At 47.9% G+C, this 20447-nt stretch overlaps 1 protein-coding gene across 3 annotated transcripts in view; it reads left to right on the plus strand.

The window, feature by feature from the left end:
* thsd7a (thrombospondin type 1 domain containing 7A) overlaps positions 1-20447 on the plus strand; it is a 371495-nt gene that overhangs the window by 292708 nt on the left and 58340 nt on the right. For all 3 annotated transcript variants that reach the window (XM_033045698.1, XM_033045715.1, XM_033045709.1), the window contains exons 10-11: positions 3117-3249; positions 19815-19918. In XM_033045698.1, coding sequence (XP_032901589.1) covers positions 3117-3249; positions 19815-19918 — 237 coding nt within the window. The remainder of the gene's footprint in view (positions 1-3116; positions 3250-19814; positions 19919-20447) is intronic.

The following is a 20447-nucleotide window of genomic DNA, read 5'->3' on the forward strand; positions in this document are numbered from 1 at the left end:
TTCAGTGAGTGTTTTCTCAGTCATAGGCATAGAGACACACACGCAGGAACGCATACATGCAGAGACACGCAGACTCAGACACACACACACACACAGAGGCACGCAGACACAGGCACAAGAGGACACAGACGCATGTGTACACAGACGTACGCAGACTCAGAGCCACACACAGTCACAGCGACACACACATAGGGGCACACAGACTCAGACGAATGCAGACACAGACACAAGCGGACACAGACGCTTGCAGCTACAGACAAGCACAGTCATAGGCAGACACACAGATGCACGCAGACTCAGACACACAGATACAGAAGCACGCGGATATACCAAAGGAACCTTAGGAATAGGTTTGAGTTAAATACACTATTCATTGAATCTAGCTTATCCAAACCACATTCACAGCAAGGATGACCATTTATCAATAATAAAACTTATCGCCACAAAATTCAAAGGTGGGTTAAGTTCACAATGGGACACATTTGGACTGAGCTAAAACGAATGATGTTACATTAGTGGTGATTCCACGATATGATGCCTGGAATGAATGCTTCAATAATTCCCCAGCCATTAATATTATTTAATTATAGAAGGTTTTCATGAAATGCATCCTCAAAGTTTTCCAGAAGTGCTCTCGCTGAGACCTATTCCCCGCTGGGATCTTTGGTTTTCAAGATTATCTGTATTTTCCTTCTACACATACCCGGTATTCTCTATTCAAGTGTTCAGAGATTCTTCTAAGCAGGGACTAGTAAATGACAATGACAATGTATGGGGTAGCCCAACGTGTGAATTATTTAAGTGAGACCCAAGATGGTGCCTTTGCTTGTGTGCATGAAGGAGTTTTCTCCAGAATATTTGACGTTGCAGGGGCAGAAAAGGATGGTCAAGGATTAAATCAAGGGGTTGGTGTGGAAACAAGACAGAAATCTGGTGATGATTGCCAAGGCTGAGGTGTGGAGGGAGTGGAATCTGAACACATAGTCGGGAGTGACAAAAAGGAGGCCTATCTGCAGTTCATTTCAACTGCCTGGACCCATGGTCATCAGGTTTACTGTCATATGCACCAGTGCAGTGAGGTATAGGTACAATGGAAAAACTTGCTTGTAGCAGCATCACAGTCACATAGACTCAGACAACACACAAAACTTAAATTATAATAAATTGCATAAGAGCATGAAAAGAAAAAATACTGCACAAAATCCCAAAACATTGTGCAAAAATATGCAATTCGAAAACAAGTTCCTGGTGGTGCATGTGGTGGTCCATAGTATCCCATGGCAGAGGTAGGATTAGGGTTGGGCAGGTTATTTTAAGTACCTAATAACCGTAAGCAAGTAGCTCGTTTCTGAACCTGGTGGAGCAGGACTTTAGGCTTCTGTACCTGCTGCCTAATGGGAGCAGTGAGAGGAGGGCATTGACTGGATGATGGAGTACCTTGATGCCTTCTTGAGATGACATCTCATGTTGCTGCTTTTGATAGTGAGGAGGGCTATGCTCTTGATAAATTGGGCTGTGTCCACCACTGTCTATGCAACCTCTTGCATTCCTGTGCATTGGAATTGTCGTGAAACAAAGAGTCAGAATACTTTCTCCATAAGTCTGTAGAATTATGTAAGACCTGATCAGGCGCATCCTCCTTAAGTCTTAACCGCACATTCATTGAGAGGGCCTGCTTCAGTATGATCAGCCTACACCAATCAGCAATTATACATGCAAGTGTAGCAAGTGTGGCATCTAATAATATCTAGATGCAACTGTGTGTGTGGTAAGATCATAATCCATACAAATGGAAGACTCAAATTCCATTTGTTAAACAGTAGTAAGTGATCAGTTTTCCAAAATGTTCTAACCAAACAGGACAGTAATTTGCCCTTCGTAACGAACACATTACAGTGCAATAAAAAACGTTTCAACTTGTAGAGTAGATAATCTGACAGTGCAGTGCTCCACTGATGGTGCACTGCAGTGACAGCCTATAATTTTTGTGTTCAAATATATGGAGTGGGACGAACTCAAAACCTTCTGACGCAGAACTGGTAATGATATATGGTTACCATGGTTCAAATGGTGAAATGGCAGATAGAGAAAGATGAAAAGTCAAAAACAAGTAAGGAAACTATAGGATGAGTCTTGGCAGAGATGTGAGTGTATTTGACAGTAGGGTTTTGTGCATCAATCCAGATTTGCTTCCTGTTCATGATTGAGTGCCAGTTGTCCAGTCACCAGCATCGACTGTAAAAATCTGGCCAGGATTTATGTTATTATGTGAATTTTAATAAAACATTTCATTGTGTACTACTTTTTATAGTTGTTTTCTTTTTTGCGATGCAATGTTTTCCCCTCAAGCATTTATATTCAATACCCTTCTGAATCTTCCTGCTGCTTCTACCACTCTTCAGGTGGTGTTATTTCCTAACAGCTTATTACTTGAAAGAAAATCTCAACATTTCAACAGTCTTGTAAATTAAAGCACCTCCCTGTGCTGGAATCTTGAATAAAAATAGCAAATGCTCAATGTGTCTGGAAGCATTCTATGCTGAGTTAATACTCCATCCAGGTCCAGGTAGATTTGGGAAAGTGAAAAAATAAATGTGTCTATGTTGCAGAGAATGGGGAGGGGGAAGAGAGTAGACGGATTGCTTATAAAGGCAGACTCCAAGGTTGTATAGGCGAGTTATCTCTCATGAATGAAGGTCATTGAAGTGAAAATAGAAAGCAAAAGAGCACAGTGGAATTGAAAGAGACACACCACATGCTGCTGGAAATCTGAAGAAAAAGAGAGAGAAAAAATGGTCCAACAGATCATGTTGCTTTTGCAGAAAGGGAAACAGCATTAAGGTGGCTGACTTTAAATCAGAACAAAAAAAACCAGAAAATGCTGCGTACACTCAGTAGGTCAGGCTGCATCTGCGGAAAGAGTAATTGTTAATATTTGGTACTGAGTCGATTTGGTAGCATCTATGTGCCTAGATGGAAGGTGAGTGAATCGGTATAAATTCCTAAACTGTATGTAGGAAAAAGCAATTTGCAGGTAATAGTTTTTCATTAACTTTCCACACTGCATTGAAGTTCTGCCTTATTCACGAATCATTGTGTAATTTCATTACTTGCAGGAGATGATAGTACAGCAAAACAATCCCGCCATCGAATCATCATTCAATTACCGTCAAATGGAGGACATGATTGTCCCGATACACTTGTTGAGGATAAGGACTGTGAGTCTCCCCGTGTCTGCAATAATTACAGGTAAAAATTGCCCATCAGCATGAATATAATCTGACCATATCAAACTCAACTTTTTCTTAATTTATACAAATTATTCTTGTGTTTTTATTACATCCTGCAAGTGATCCGTGCCTCTTCATTCCTTGTATTAAAAGGGTACCAATTGGTAGGAAGCAGATGGTGGTCGTTTTCAACACATAGTTGATGCCAAGCCAGCTGAGAACACACATCATTGTGTTCTTGAAGTTAAAGACCAGTTTTTCAGTCAAGAGTCAAGAGTATTTTATTGTCACATGTCCCGAAACGGAACACAAAGACATTCTTACTTACAGCAGCACAATAGACATGTAAACACAGTATTCTTTAAACACCATAGTAAACACCAAAACAGTTCAGTATAAAATAAAAACAATAATAGTTCAAAAACTAAAATAATACCCCCACGTTTCTGTAGTCCAGAGTTTATTTGGATGTTGGAGTGTTTGATAGCCCCATGGTTGTAGGGGATAAGCTGCTCCTGAACCTGGATGTTATGGTTTTCAGGCTCCTATACCTTCTTCCCGATAGCAGGAGTGAAACGAGAGTGTGGCCAGGCTGGTGTGGATCTCAGATGATGCAGACGGCCTTTTTGAGCAGCAATCCCGGTAGATTCTGGGAGGCCAGTACCCGTAATGGGCTGAGCAGAGTCCACCACTTTTTCCAACCTTCCTTGTTCCTGGGCATCCATGTTGCCAAAACAGACAGTGATGCATCAATGTATTGTGCCTGAATGGTGCTACTTTCAGGCTGGAAGCATTTTCCCTCACATCATGAGTGCACTTATTGGGTCTTGGGTCTTGGGTCAAAAAATATGAGTTTGTTTCTACCTGTCCAAACAAGCCCATCTAACCATTCCACACCAGGCACTTCTCTCATTCACCACCACAATTGCTTCCTTGCTACGGTTTGCCAGGATCCTTCATCTTGATTGACCAACATCTGCATTCCCCACAATACCAAAACTATCCACTCTCTCTTCTCCATCAGTCTCCCTCCCACCATAACCTACCGTCAGATTGTTGACTGCAATCGAGTGCCAAAGTCCTTCCGAAAAAGATGTCATGGGAATGGGACATCACTCTCAGCTCTATCTCCTCAGTCTCTTAACACAGACAGTGGGACTAGTGTGTCAGGATCTTTATGAGAATGCACCGAGTTAATGTTATGAATTAGCACTGTGAACAAGATGAGAGAGCACACCAATCATAGGTAGCAAGACTGGCCACTTCTAAGTCCATCTCCTGTGATAGATGGAGCATTGCTGTCAGAGTAATGTCATGACTAAAGCATTTATCTGTTCCTCCATGATGGATGAATGCATGTATTTTCACTCGTTCTAAGCTCAGAACCTTATTTGACTTTCAATTCTGTTTTTTTTTTCCTGTTTGTACAACTCAGGCTCACAATCTATCTTGATTAAATGCTGTGTAGCACCAAAAGACAGATCACCTCTTTGATTTCCTGTACAAACACCAGTCCATTTGCTTTCTTTGTGGAATGAAAAGTATCATGCCTACCTCGTACTGAAAAGAAAGAGAGAGAGTTTTATTGTGATGTGTCCCAGATAGGACAATGAGATTCTTGCCAGTGATCTTTTGAATTATGTTACTTGATCAGATGTAAACCTATTTTATGTCCTGACTAAGGAATAATTTAAATATGTTTAGGAAGTTGTACAACTTCCTAAACATATTTACAAGTCTGTAAAATTGTACAATCTGTGGGTGGGGTAGAGAGAGGCCGGGGGGGGTAGAGAGGAGCTGACTGAGCGATCCGAGAACTTGGCGGCTTCGGTACAGAGCCCGACTTGCTCGTTCTTTCTGCGTCTTTTGAATAATGGGGGGGGGGGGGGGGGGGGGGGGGGGGGGGGGGGGGGGGGGGGTGATGTCACTTGCAGCGCAAGGAAGACGGCACGCAGACCCATTGTGACGTCATCAGCGAAAGACAGTCGTCTCACAGTGCGGGAGTAGGCCATTCGGCCCTTCGAGCCAGCACCACCAATCAATGTGATCATGGCTGATCATCCACAATCAGTACCCCATTCCTGCCTTCTCCCCATATCACTTGACTTCCGCTATCTTTAAGAGCTCTGTCTAGCTATCTCTTAAAAGCATCCAGAGAACCAGCCTCCACCGCCCTCTGAGGCAGAGAATTCCACAGACTCACAACTCTGTGTGAAAAAGACATTTTAAAGGCATGCAGGTTTGAATATTAATTGTCCTCTGTAAAATTGTAAGGAGTGGATTAGAAAGTGGTATAACGTAGAACTAGTGTATGTTGGTGATCGATGGCCAGCGTGGACTCAGTGGGCTGAAGGGCCTGTTTCCTTGATGTACAGTATCTCTAAACTAAACTGTTGGCAGTGGCATCTTTTTTGGATTCATCCCTGCTTGAAAATAGCTTGTTAAATGGCAACCAGATAATAGGAAATTTGGACCATTGAGAAACAAGAGAGCTCTGTATTAATGGCAGTATTAAATTGATTAATGAATCTATGTAGGCTTTGGTTGCATGTAATTATCTCACTGGGTTTCGGCATGGTGACAGTACATGTACAATGAAACCTCTCTGGGTTAGATTATGACTGTTCAATATATAGAGGGGGTGTAATGGGGTTTGCAAATCAAAAGGTAGCAAATTGGCAACTAATATTGTTTTCTCTTGAGACTATCACAATGAAACATAAATTGGGTAAATTCATAATTGCAGATGCACCCTCAATTTTATATTATTGCACAAGTAAAAAAATACCTCATTGCAAAATGAATGAATACAATGCTGAAAGATTATTTGCTTGTTATTTTAATGAAGCTACTAAACCACAGTTACTGTAACATATTAATTTCATTCAATTTGAACATGTTATAAGTTTATGAATAAAGAGTCAGCAATTAAATTGATTTCATACTTATCAGTTTGCTACAGCAATATGTCTTATATAACTGCTACTTAGAATGCTGGGTTCAATTCAAGCTTAAGGAAATAGAGACCTTCCATCAGGGAGGTCTTACCTTCCACTACCTGCAACCTCCGGCAACCACCTTCAACTAGCATCGCAACCGGCTTCAACTAAAAAATTACCGATTTTTAAAAGGGCAACCTATTTTTAGCCGCGGCCGGTTTTGAATTTGAAATAATCGCCGGAACATAGAAGAAGCGGAAACCACTTTCGACCATTAAGGAGACTGACAAAAACCTCCGGGAACCGCACGGAAACCTTGGGTGGGGCGCAAAGTCTCAAGAGGATTCCGTTCAGGTTTCCTAAGTGGGACAGGGACATAACATAGATTGTGGTGCACATTGGCACAAATGATATCGGCGGGAAAAGGGATGAGGGCCTACAAAGTGAATATAGGGAATTAGGCAGAAGATTAAAAAGCAGGACCCTGATTGTAGTAATCTCCGGATTCTTCCCGGTGCCACATGCTCGTGAGGGTAGGAATAGGAAGATAGGACAGATAAATGAGTGGCTCAGGAGTTGCTGCAGAAGGTAGGGGTTCAGAAATTTAGGTCGTTGGCACCTCTTCTGGAACAGTTACGAACTGGATAAGAGGGACAGGTTGCATCTGAACTGGACAGGGACCAATGTCCTTGGAGGTTTGCTAGTGCTATTCGGGAGGGTTTTAGCTGGAGAGGCAGGGGATGGGAACCAGAATAGTAGTAGTCAGAAAATGGAAGGAGTGATGGGAAGGTTAGAAGTTAGGATCCAGTAAGTCACATACGAAGGACAGGCAAGGAGAGTTGAAGGAATATGGTGATGCTGATGGGCTGATGTGCTTATTTCAATGCAAGGAATATTGTGGAGAAAGCAGAGGAATTAAGAGCCCAGATCGATTATTGGGACTATGATGTAGCAGTTACTGCAGAAACATGGTTGCAAGAGTACAGTCATTGGAGTAAGGCAAATGACAATGTTATTACACAGGAGCTTGGGTGGAGAGGAGTGGGGGGTACACTAAAAGCGCTTGTTATTGGGTAAGTCTACATCTGCTGCATGAGTTGTTTAAAGGCCAGTTGATCAACGTTCAGAACCAGCATGTTCCAGTAAGGAGGAGGGATAGGGATGCAAAGTGGGGGAATCTTGAATGTAAGTTTGGTCAAAAAGAAAAAAAGGAAGTAAATGCATGGTTTGGGGATGGAATCAGACAAGGCCACTGAGGAATGTAAAGAAAGGAGGAAAAAACTCGTGGACTCTTAGACGGACCATAAGAGGCCATGAAATGGCTGTGGTAAGTTGGATTAAAGAAAATCTCAAAGGTTTTTATACCTACATTAAAAACAGGAGGGTAACTAGGGAGAAAATAGGACTGCTCAAGGATAAAGGGAGGACGTAATCGTAGACGGGTAGGTTAGAATGTTTGCAGATGACACCAAGATTGTTGGGGTCGTAGACTGTGAGGGAGGCAGTCAAAACATACAGTGGTATATAGATTAGCCACAGAACTGGACAGAGAGCTTCTTTATCAAGGGAGCTGAGGAATGCTCTGTGTTCTGTTTCACAGAGACATGGCTCACCCCCAGCTCCCCAGACTCAGCGGTCCAGCCTGAAGGGTTCTCCATCCACCGCATGGACCGTACCCTGGCATCTGGGAAAGGGAGAGGAGGGGGCGTCTGCCTCATGGTCAACTCTGCGTGGTGTTCCGACGTGGCAGTCCTGTCCAACTCATGCTCTCCACACCTCGAACATCTGGCGGTGAAGTGCCGTCCCTTCTACCTCCCGAGAGAATTCACCTCCGTTATCCTGACCGCGGTCTACATCCCACCCCAGGCAGACGTCCGTCTGGCACTGGAGGAGCTGCAGGCCGTGGTCAACAAACACCAGACGTCTTACCCCGAGGCATTTACCACCATTGCTGGGGACTTCAATAAGGCGAACCTCAAGAAATCACTCCCCAACTTCCACCAACATGTCTCCTGCTGCACCAGAGGACCAAACACCCTCGACCACTGCTACACCACCATCAAGAATGCCTATCGTTCTATCCCTCGCCCTCACTTCGGTAAATCCGACCATACCGCGGTGCTGCTTCTTCCTGCCTACAAGCAGCAATTAAAGAGCGCACCCCCAGAAGTGAGGACAGCACAGAGCTGGTCGGGGGGGGCAGAAGAACAACTCCAGGACTGTTTGGAGTCTGTAGACTGGGCAATGTTCAAGGACTCGGCAACGGACTTGAACGAATACGCCACAGTCGTTACAGACTTCATAAAGAAATGTGTGGAGGACTGCATCCCTACAAAAACCTTCCGAGTGTTTCCCAATCAGAAACCTTGGATGAACTTTGAGATCCGCACTCTCCTGAAGTCCAGACACAGGGCATTCACCTCCGATGATACAGTGGCCTACATGAAGACCAGATACGACCTTGGTAAGGCCATCAGAAAGGCCAAAAGGGACTTCTGCTCCAAACTGGAGGACGAGACAGATGTTCGGCAGCTGTGGCAGGGTCTGAATGCAATCACCTCCTACAAGGCAAAACCAGGAGGCAGCTCGAATGCCGGTGTAACATCACTCCCTGACGAGCTCAATGCATTTTACGCACGCTTTGACAGGGAGAATACTGATGTGCCTTCCCGATCCCCCATTCGCTGCGATGGCATTTCAGTCTCAGTCACAGAGGCCGATGTCAGGAAATCCTTCAGAGGGGTGAACCCCCGAAAAGCACCTGGTCCTGATGGTATACCCGGCCATGTTCTAAAAACCTGTGCGGACCAACTGGCGGGAGTTTTTACGGACATTTTCAATCTCTCACTTCTGAGGTCTGAGGTCCCCACCTGCTTTAAAAGGGCATCAATTATACCGGTGCCCAAGAAGAGTAAGGTGACATGCCTCAATGACTATCGACCAGTGGCACTAACGGCGGTGGTGATGAAGTGCTTTGAGAGGTTGATCATGGAGCAAATCAACTCCTACATCGACAAAAACCTGGACCCACTGCAGTTCGCGTACCGCCACAACAGATCAACGGTGGATGCGATCTCGCTGGCCCTCCACTCCGCACTGGACCACTTGGACAACAAAAACTCATATGTCAGGCTGTTATTCATTGATTACAGCTCGGCATTTAACACAATCATCCCCTCCAAACTGGTTACCAAACTCGCAGAACTGGGTCTCTGCGCATCCCTCTGCAACTGGATCCTCGACTTCCTCGTCCACAGACCACAGTCTGTTCGTATTGGTGGAAATGTGTCAGCCTCAATAACAATCAGCACGGGAGCACCTCAAGGCTGCGTGCTCAGCCCCCTGCTGTACTCACTCTATACCCATGACTGCGTAGCGAACCACAGTGCGAACTCCATCATCAAGTTCGCTGACGACACCACTATTGTGGGGCGTATCACTGATGGGGATGAGTCAGAGTACAGAAGAGAGATCGAGCAACTGTCCATATGGTGCCAGCGCAATAACCTGGCCCTCAACACCAGCAAAACCAAGGAACTGATTGTGGACTTTGGAAGGAGTAGGAGGGGGACCCACAGCCCCATTTATATCAACGGGTCGATGGTTGAAAGGGTCAAGAGCTTCAAATTCCTGGGCGTGCACATCTCTGAAGATCTTTCCTGGTCCGAGAACACTAATGCAATCATCAAAAAAGCACATCAGCGCCTCTACTTCCTGAGAAGATTACGGAGAGTCGGATTGTCAAGGAAGACTCTCTCTAATTTCTACAGGTGCACAGTCGAGAGCATGCTGACCGGTTGCATCGTGGCTTGGTTCGGCAATTTGAGCGCCCTGGAAAGGAAAAGACTACAAAAAGTAGTAAACACTGCCCAGTCCATCATCGGCTCTGACCTTCCTTCCATCGAGGGGATCTATCGCAGTCGCTGCCTCAAAAAGGCTGGCAGTATCATGAAAGACCCACACCATCCGGGCCACACACTCATCTCCCTGCTACCTTCAGGTAGAAGGTACAGGAGCCTGAAGACTGCAACAACCAGGTTCAGGAATAGTTACTTCCCCTCAGCCATCAGGCTATTAAACCTGGCTCGGACAAAACTCTGATTATTACCCACCACTTTCTGTTATTTGCACTATCAGTTTATTTATTCATGTGTGTATATATTTATATCATGGTATATGGACACATCTATCTGTTTTGTAGTAAATGCCTACTATTTTCTGTGTGCTTAAGCAAAGCAAGAATTTCATTGTCCTATACAGGGACACATGACAATAAACTAACTTGAACTTGAACTTGAACTTGAAAGTCTCAAGAGGATTCCGTTCAGGTTTCCTAAGTGGGACAGGGACATAACATAGATTGTGGTGCACATTGGCACAAATGATATCGGCGGGAAAAGGGATGAGGGCCTGCAAAGTGAATATAGGGAATTAGGCAGAAGATTAAAAAGCAGGACCCTGATTGTAGTAATCTCCGGATTCTTCCCGGTGCCACATGCTCGTGAGGGTAGGAATAGGAAGATAGGACAGATAAATGAGTGGCTCAGGAGTTGCTGCAGAAGGTAGGGGTTCAGAAATTTAGGTCGTTGGCACCTCTTCTGGAACAGTTACGAACTGGATAAGAGGGACAGGTTGCATCTGAACTGGACAGGGACCAATGTCCTTGGAGGTTTGCTAGTGCTATTCGGGAGGGTTTTAGCTGGAGAGGCAGGGGATGGGAACCAGAATAGTAGTAGTCAGAAAATGGAAGGAGTGATGGGAAGGTTAGAAGTTAGGATCCAGTAAGTCACATACGAAGGACAGGCAAGGAGAGTTGAAGGAATATGGTGATGCTGATGGGCTGATGTGCTTATTTCAATGCAAGGAATATTGTGGAGAAAGCAGAGGAATTAAGAGCCCAGATCGATTATTGGGACTATGATGTAGCAGTTACTGCAGAAACATGGTTGCAAGAGTACAGTCATTGGAGTAAGGCAAATGACAATGTTATTACACAGGAGCTTGGGTGGAGAGGAGTGGGGGGTACACTAAAAGCGCTTGTTATTGGGTAAGTCTACATCTGCTGCATGAGTTGTTTAAAGGCCAGTTGATCAACGTTCAGAACCAGCATGTTCCAGTAAGGAGGAGGGATAGGGATGCAAAGTGGGGGAATCTTGAATGTAAGTTTGGTCAAAAAGAAAAAAAGGAAGTAAATGCATGGTTTGGGGATGGAATCAGACAAGGCCACTGAGGAATGTAAAGAAAGGAGGAAAAAACTCGTGGACTCTTAGACGGACCATAAGAGGCCATGAAATGGCTGTGGTAAGTTGGATTAAAGAAAATCTCAAAGGTTTTTATACCTACATTAAAAACAGGAGGGTAACTAGGGAGAAAATAGGACTGCTCAAGGATAAAGGGAGGACGTAATCGTAGACGGGTAGGTTAGAATGTTTGCAGATGACACCAAGATTGTTGGGGTCGTAGACTGTGAGGGAGGCAGTCAAAACATACAGTGGTATATAGATTAGCCACAGAACTGGACAGAGAAAGGGCTGATGGAATGATTGATGGAAGTATGGTGTTGCACTTTTGGAATCATTTGGGAAAATATACAATTAATGGCTTGACACTTAATAGCATTGATGCACAGAAGGAGCTTAGGGTCCAAGTCCATAACTTCCTGGAAGTTACACCACATTTAGATAGCGTGGTAAAGAAGGCATATGGTATGCGTGCCTTCATTGATCAGGGCATTGAGTATAACATTCAGGGAGTCATGATGCATCATTATAAGACATTGGTTAGGCCATGTTTGGGGTATTGCGTGCAGTTCTGATCACCCAATTAGGGGATGTGGAAGCTTTGGAAAGAGTGCAAAGGAGGTTTACCAGAATTATTCCTGGATTAGGGAATATTAGCGACAGTGAGAGGTTGGACAGACTTGAATTGTTTTCTTTGGAGACCTGATAGAAGTATATAGAATTATGAGAAGCATAGATATAGTAGACAGTCAGAACCTTTTTTCCATATTGTTACAATGTAGTGCGTGGGTCTCGGAATTAAGCACGAAGTCGTGTTTAGAGAGACACTTTTTATTCAGCTCCTCCCGGTTGTAGGGAAGACCAAACGAGAGGAAGATGGCACCCAAACCCCAGCCTTTAAAGCCTCCGGCTAAGGGCCGCCTCCGGACTGAACAACTCCTGTGCCGAGGGGTTCGACACTAAGGTGGTACGACCCTTGGGAGCCGCCACAGGACCCCCCCCCCAGAACCAGAGGCACGAAATGCACCGGCGGGCGAACGACCCGGCCGGCCCGCGTGCGGAAGTTAGCCGCTCGTGGGGCTTGCGGAGGCATAGGTGGAGGGACAGGACGAGGGACCGGCGGGAGGACAGGTGGAGTGACAGGCGGAGGGAGCCGTGAAGGGGGGCGCCCTCGAGGCCGAGGTTGGGCAACCAGCACCGGCTGGTCAATGTCCAGGTGTGCCGGCTTCAACCGGTCGATCACTGCCTCCGGCCGGCCCCCCATGTCCAGGACAAAAGTCGACTGCCCGTGTTCCAGCACTCGGAACGGACCCTCGTACGGCCTCTGGAGTGGAGTCCGGTGGGCATCACGGCGCAGGAAGACGTACGGGCAGTCCCTGAGGGCTGATGGCACGTGTGGGCGAAATGTCCCATGGCGGGACGTCGGGACGAGTGCGAGCCTGCCAACTTGCTCGCGAAAGCGCTGTAGGGTGGATGAGGGCGTTCCCTGCTGCCCCGGCGCCGACGGCACGCACTCCCCGGGCACCGTGAGTGGCGACCCGTAAACGAGCTCCGCCGATGATGAGCCCAAGTCCTCTTTGGGAGCAGTCCGGATGCCCAGCATGACCCACGGCAACTCGTCCATCCAGTCCGGGCCGGAGAGTCGTGCCTTCAGTGCTGCCTTCAGCTGCCGGTGGAATCTCTCCACCAGACCGTTAGCTTGGGGTGGTAAGCCGTGGTGTGGTGTAGCCGCATCCCCCAGCAAGTGAGCCATGGCTGACCACAGCTCGGAGGTGAACTGTGGCCCCCGGTCTGAGGAGATGTGCGCCGGCACCCCGAAGCGAGCAATCCAGTGCGCGGACAACGCACGAGCACATGTAGCCATTGAAGCATCGGTCAACGGAATGGCCTCCGGCCACCGCGTGAAGCGGTCCACCATTGTAAGCAGGTGGGTGATGCCCCGGGACGGCGGGAGAGGCCCTACAATGTCTATGTGGAGATGGTCGAACCGCCGGTGAGGTAGACCAAACTCCTGGAGAGGCGCACGGACATGGCGCTGGATTTTTGCCGTCTGGCACGGAATGCAGGTGCGAGCCCAATGGCCAACCTGCTTGCGCAGACCGTGCCACATGAAACGAGCAGCCACTAGCGCCGTTGTCGCCCGGATTGATGGGTGAGCCAGTCCGTGGATCACCTCGAACACCCTCCGGCGCCAGGTGGCAGGGACGATGGGGCGCGGCTGACCGGACGACACATCGCACAGGATTGTCACTCCCCCAGGACCGAGAGGGACATCCTCAAGGCGGAGGCCGGAGATGGCAGTCCGGTAGGCGGGCACCTCATCGTCCGTGAGCTGTGCCGCCGCCAGAGCAGAATAGTCCATTCCGGGTGCCACCTCGAACACGGCGTTGATAGCGGGCCGGGACAATGCGTCGGCCACCCGGTTGTCTTTCCCCTTGATGTAGCAGATAGATGTGTACTCCGATATATAGGCCAATTGCCGCTGCTGTCGTGCGGACCAGGGATCGGAAACTTTCTGCAGGGCGAAAGTGAGCGGCTTATGGTCGGTGTAGGCGGTGAACGGGCGGCCCTCCAGGAAGTAACGAAAATGGCGCACAGCCAGGTACAGAGCCAGGAGCTCACGATCGAACGCGCTGTACTTGGTCTGCGCACGGTTGAGGTGCCGACTGAAGAAGGCCAGGGGCCGCCAACCTCCGCCCGTCAGCTGCTCCAGCACAGCACCAACCGCCGACTCCGAGGCGTCCACCGTGAGAGCAGTCGGGGCATCTCCCCGCGGGTGTACCAGCAGTACGGCCCGAGCAAGGGCCTCTTTCGCGGCGTCAAAAGCTGCCTCCGCCTCGTGGGTCCACTCAACGCTCTTGTGCTGCCCACCCGCCAGAAGTTGATACAGGGGCCGCATGATGTGGGCCGCGGATGGCACGAAACGATGATAAAACGCCACCATGCCGACAAATTCCTGCAGGCCACGCACCGTGCGTGGGCGGGGAAACCGGCGGATGGCGTCGACCCTGTCAGGCAGGGGAACCGCGCCTTGCGCAGTCACGCGGTGGCCGAGGAAGTCAATTTCATTCACCCCAAAACGGCACTTGTCCAGGTTGATGGCCAAACCATGCTCGCTGAGCCGCTGACAGAGCTGCCGAAGGTGAGCACAGTGTTCCTGTTGCGAGCGGCTGGCCACCAGGATGTCGTCCAGGTACACGAACACGAAATCGAGGCCGCGACAAACCCCGTCCATGAGGCGCTGAAAGGCCTGTGCTGCGTTTTTGAGGCCGAACGGCATCCGAGTAAACTCGTAAAGCCCGAATGGCGTGATGATCGCCGTCTTCGGCACGTCATCCGGGTGAACTGGGATCTGATTATAACCCCGTACCAATTCCACTTTGGAAAAAATCGTGGCCCCAGCCAAATGGGCCGTGAAGTCCTGGATGTGGGGTACGGGGTATCGATCCGCTGTTGTTGCCGCGTTCAACTGTCGGTAATCCCCACATGGTCGCCAGCCCCCGCTTGACTTGGGGACCATGTGGAGTGGGGACGCCCAAGGGCTGCTTGAAGGGCGGACGATCCCCAAGGCCTCCATCGTGCGGAATTCCCGCCGTGCCAGACGCAGTTTATCTGGTGGCAGTCGCCGTGCTCGTGCATGGAGTGGTGGGCCGGTAGTCGGGATATAATGCAACACTCCGTGGCTGGGGGTTGCTGATTGAAACTGCGGAGTGAGAATGTCCGGGAACGCAGCCAAGATACGTGCAAATCGGGAGTCCACGGACGCCAGTGGCCGTCCCACCGGTTGATCCACATGCAACGTGATCGGCTCCATCGTAGCGGCGTTGATCAAACGCTGACGTCCGACGTCCACCATGAGGGAATGCGCCCGGAGGAAATCGGCCCCGAGCAATGGTTGGGAGATGTCGGCAATGGTGAAGCTCCATGAGAAATGGCAGGAGCCGAGCACGATGGGAACCATCCGCAGTCCATATGTGCGGATGGGGCTGCCGTTCGCCGCGGTGAGGACGGGCCCCCGCTTACCGGAACGAATGTCGGCCAGCGAAGGGGGCAGGACGCTGAGCTCCGCTCCTGTATCCACGAGGAAGCGGGTCCCGGAGCGCCGATCCCAGGCAAAAAGGCGATGAATTTGGCCGGCCGCCGCGGGGACTATTGGCAGCCGGCCCAGGCGTTTCCCGGGAATGTGCACGGTTGGCGGCATTGTTGTGCTGCAGCACCCCAGCGTTGATGGTAGTAGCACCAACGTCTCCTGTTGGAGTCACTTGGAGCTTGCCTGCTCCTGCTGGTGGTGCCTGCCGCTTGCTGTTGCTGGGCTGCAGGTGCAGTACCCCTCACTGCCGCTGGGGGGCGATCGTACGGCCCGTCGGGCTGGAGCTGTCACTCCTTCCACAGCTCCCCCGCCCCACTGGAGGAAATTGGGAGCTGCTGGGGTGACATCATCGGCGTGCCTGCTGACGGCGAGCGCGTTGACGTCATCAGGGCGCGTCGCCCTCAGCGCGACCCCGTCTCTGCTGACGCCCAGCGCGCTGACGTCATCAGGGCGCGCCATCCACAGGGCGTCGGCGCGCCTCCCGAGGGCCCGAAGGTCGGCAAACGAGACGTCGGTGAGCTGCAGACGAATGTAGGCCGGCAGCAGATGCAGGTATGTATACTCAAACAACAGGCACGGCGTGTGCCCGTCTAGTAGAGCCACCATCTCCTTTAGGAGGGTAGATGGCCGCCGGTCGCCCAGGCCCCCCATATGCAGGATCCTACCTGCCCGCTCCATCCAACTCAGTCCGTAAGTCTGGAGCAGGAGCTCTTTCAGGCCGAGGTATTTATTATTGTCCGGGGGGTCTGCGAGGAAGTCCGTGACCTCTTCAACCGCATCCTGGTCGAGGGCTCCCACCAGGTAATAGAAGCGGGTGGCATCGACCGTGATGCCCCGCAGGTTGAACTGGGCCTCCGCCTGCTGGAACCAGATGAGCGGCCGGGTGGTCCAGAACTTGGGCAGTTTTATGGAGACCGCGTCCAGAGACAGGGCCAGGCCGGCCTGTGAGGAGGTAGGGCTTTGTCTGTTCTCCATCATGACGCCAATGGAGCGTCAGGGTCACCAATGTAGTGCGTGGGTCTCGGAATTAAGCATGAAGTCGTGTTTAGAGAGACACTTTTTATTCAGCTCCTCCCGGTTGTAGGGAAGACCAAACGAGAGGAAGATGGCACCCAAACCCCAGCCTTTAAAGCCTCCGGCTAAGGGCCGCCTCCGGACTGAACCACTCCTGTGCCGAGGGGTTCGACACTAAGGTGGCACGACCCTTGGGAGCCGCCACAACAAACAAATACTAGAGGCCATAACTTTAAGGTGGGGCAAAGTTTAAAGGAGATGTGCATGGCAAGTTGTTGCCCAGGGTGATTGTTGAAGCAAATGCAATAGTGCAATATAAGAGACATTGGATTGGCATATGAATATACGTACAGGGAATGGAGAGATATGGGTTAGGTGCAGGTAGATCAGAGATGGTCTTGGCATCATGTTTAGCACAGACATTATGGGCAGAAGAGCCTGTTCTTGTGCTGTACCATTCTATGTTCTATTTTCTATCTCTTCCCTAGTATTTCTGTGTAATTTTACTGCACCAATTCAAAAGTAACTCATCACAGCAACAGACAGTGGGAACAGTTTTGACAGACAAGTCCCCCAAAGAAAATAAGAATTTTGGGATTGGGGGATGACCTACTTCAACTTGAGTTCTGTGGGTTCTGAGGTGGCTGTTGAGGTCTGTGTTAAACCCGCAAACATGGCTTGGCTAAGTAAGTAGAGAGAATTTTGTGAGGTGGAGTTTTACTGGCTTCTGTGTGGTCCCGATACATGGACACATGGTTCGCATTGTCAAATGGATTTTCTGTACTTTGAGTGTGTCATGGGTCAGTGAATCCCAGAACTCTAAGAGCATTTTAAAGGTGATTTTCAAGACATCCTGAATCATTTGCTCTGTGCACTTGTTCACATCATTCCATGATAGAAATCAAAACGAATATCCATATTGGGGGGTTTATTTGATCCAGATTAGACACAACTGCCCTACAAAAGGTCAAAATAAATATAAACCACAAAAATAACAAGACCTTGGTGGTAGATAGTATTCTCACTGAAGTTCTAAAATTCTATGATGAATATTTATGATAAAAATGTATGATATACTCAGTCATAAATCTACTTTCTCTATGCAGGGGTAGACATTTCAGGAGTTTTCAGATAATCTATGATTGTGACCTTCTTTGAGAAAGGAAACAAATCTGACTTCAGTAGCCAGACAATTTTTCCATCTGCATGTCACAGGGAAAGGAGCTGCTTCCTGAATAATGGTGTGACGTTGTCCACGTAGAGGCAGATTTTCACCGTGACAACTTCAAAAGAAATGCTGAGAACTGCAGCAACTGATACATCTATTGCTGCTCCTGAACACATCATCAGTGATGTAACCTGGGGTCAGACACCCTCACCCAAGCGACCCAGCCGTGGTTGATCAGACCACGACTTGTGTTCAGGTGGCATTCGCTCCTCCCCATGGACCTCCTCTCCTGATCCCGAGCTATCTCGAGGCCTTCTCCGCTGCCTCTATGGTGTTCATGATGGCTCTTCTCCTCTCCATGCCCAGTGCACTCAAGGCTTTGTAGAGTGATTGCCCTGCAAAACCTCTGCAGCCAACCTCAATGAGCAAACACCTTGCCTTCCAGCCCAGCTTACGGCAGTCTATGACCAGCTCTTCGTACTTGGTCATCTTCTTGTCATGGGGCTCCTCTAGACGGTCCTCCCACAGCACTATCAGTTCCAACAAGACGATGCTTTTGGTCGCCTCTGAGACCAGGAGGATGTCTGGCCTCAGGGTGGTTGTGGCAATGTGCTGTGGGAAGTTCAGATGTTTCACCAGGTCGCAGTTGCTTCTAGCACCTTGTCGACATCCTCGTCGAACTGATGTCAGACTGCCGTCTTGCAGGACTGTGGCCATTTGACTCGAACCTTCTCTGTTCTGGAGATCTGTTCTGAGGGACTAGTTGCGCCAGTTGGAGGCTTCGGGCTCTATGGGGTGCTCCTCCTGCATCTCACCAGGTAAAATACCTGCGTGATGTGACACTCCCTCTCCCTCCAAACACTTCATCCAGGCCTGGTGAATCTTCAGGCCTTGGCTGTTCTTGCAGACCTTTCCACATCTGTATTTGATACTCATTGTCGGTTGTCCATTGCCATTAATCATTAGCCTTTGATCCGTCAAATTATGGTGCTCATCCTCCCCCCCTCTCGGGCCACCCTGGGGATATTTTTCCATGTAGCTTGATTTGGGTCTCCTCCCAGAGGATGCGGTTTGGGCTGCCAACCCCCCCCCCCCCCCCCGGTTGCCGTCTTTCCGAGCTGTCCACTGTCTCTCCAGTCGTCACCACCCTATTCTTGGTTGTCAACCAGTCTATTCCTGGTCACCACTGGTTTCGCCAGCACAGTGATTGATACAAATACATCTATTGATGCTCCTGTACACATCATCAGTGATGAACAATTATACGTCATCCATATAATATTGACCTCATTAAAGCCATTGAAATATTTTTTTACTCTATTCTGATCTACGTAAGTGAAAAGAGAACAAATATGGAAAAATGGGAGAAACAACATCTCCACAATCGGATTCAGGAGCAAAGTACCTAATATTCAGGCAATCCTGGCATATCCTAGGTAGGGAAGGCATAAGAAAGCAGATTCTTAATTCCAACTAGTTAAGGCAATGCAGTTATTATAATCTCGTCAATCTTTTGCACTCTCATAGAAAATGTTCGCTCCAAATTACCTTTGGTGTCACAGTGATTGTTAGATCATGAACTCATTAAGAATGAAGGGAGTCCATCTTAATTTATCCAATTGCAAACTTCTAACATGACTCCACACATCACCTTCCTTGCTCTGTGGCAATAAATAACTAAACTGGGCACACATTTTTCGACATTATCTCCTGGAAATCCTTCTTCCGACAAAGCATGATCGACAAATAGATTGAGCTTTCAGACACGCAAGTATTTAGCCCTTGGGTATCTGAAAGTTAATTTTGTTTGTTGCTTTATATGAAGAAAGATTTCTTGATGTTAGTCCAAATATTGAATTGACTCTATTTGGTTATTGTTCAACTGCATTATTACTTTTAATTAAATTTGGTTGTGTTTTTTAAAAACACATCTTAAGGTCAAAAAGCCCATGTTCAATTTTCCCAACGTCGTATTTCCAAATATTTCCATCGTATATCTATCTGGTAGACGATGCAAGATTATAGGGCACATTATAAGCAAATGAAAACTTATTAAATGACATGAGATAAATGTAATGTCTTTCTTTCTTAATTCAATTCTGTGGAATAACAATGCTGCAATCTTTCTAACAGATGGAAAACACACAAATGGCGTCGGTGTCAGCTGGTACCATGGTATATTCGCCAGGACAGCCCTGGAGCACATGAAACCTGCGGCCCAGGGCTTCAAACCAGAGGTTAGTTTCCTTATCTATGTCCATCATACAGATTATTAAATCCTTGTCTATGTCCATCGTACAGATTAGGCGGAAGTTTCCAATATATTATGTCGTTTGACGAAATCTATCTAAAATCTACTTAACCAAAGCAAAAGAGTAAGATCAAAATGATGGTCAGTTGTGACAGTCAGCTCTGCCAATGCCCCCAGCACAATGTAATCACTGTTTTCACTTTAACTACCCCCACTTTCCAGGCTTTGAAGGTAGTTCACAAAAGTAGGCTTTTTATCAGACAGAAGGACACTAATATACATATCTTACAAGCTCTAATTTTCATTAATATACTTAGAAATTGATCACTTATCTACTAACATTACTACCAATATATCATTTAGTATGATATTTTTAGCTTGAATATCAGTTACTAAAATCCATTAAGCCTCAGAAGGAGAACAAGACACAAACAATATGGTATATTTTTTGTGATCAATGTTTTTAGCACGATTAATACAACTGCATTGTTATCATTCTTAAAAATGATACTTTA

The sequence above is a fragment of the Amblyraja radiata genome, chromosome 2 (genome assembly GCF_010909765.2).
Source record: "Amblyraja radiata isolate CabotCenter1 chromosome 2, sAmbRad1.1.pri, whole genome shotgun sequence".
Classification (NCBI taxonomy): Eukaryota; Metazoa; Chordata; class Chondrichthyes; order Rajiformes; family Rajidae; genus Amblyraja; species Amblyraja radiata.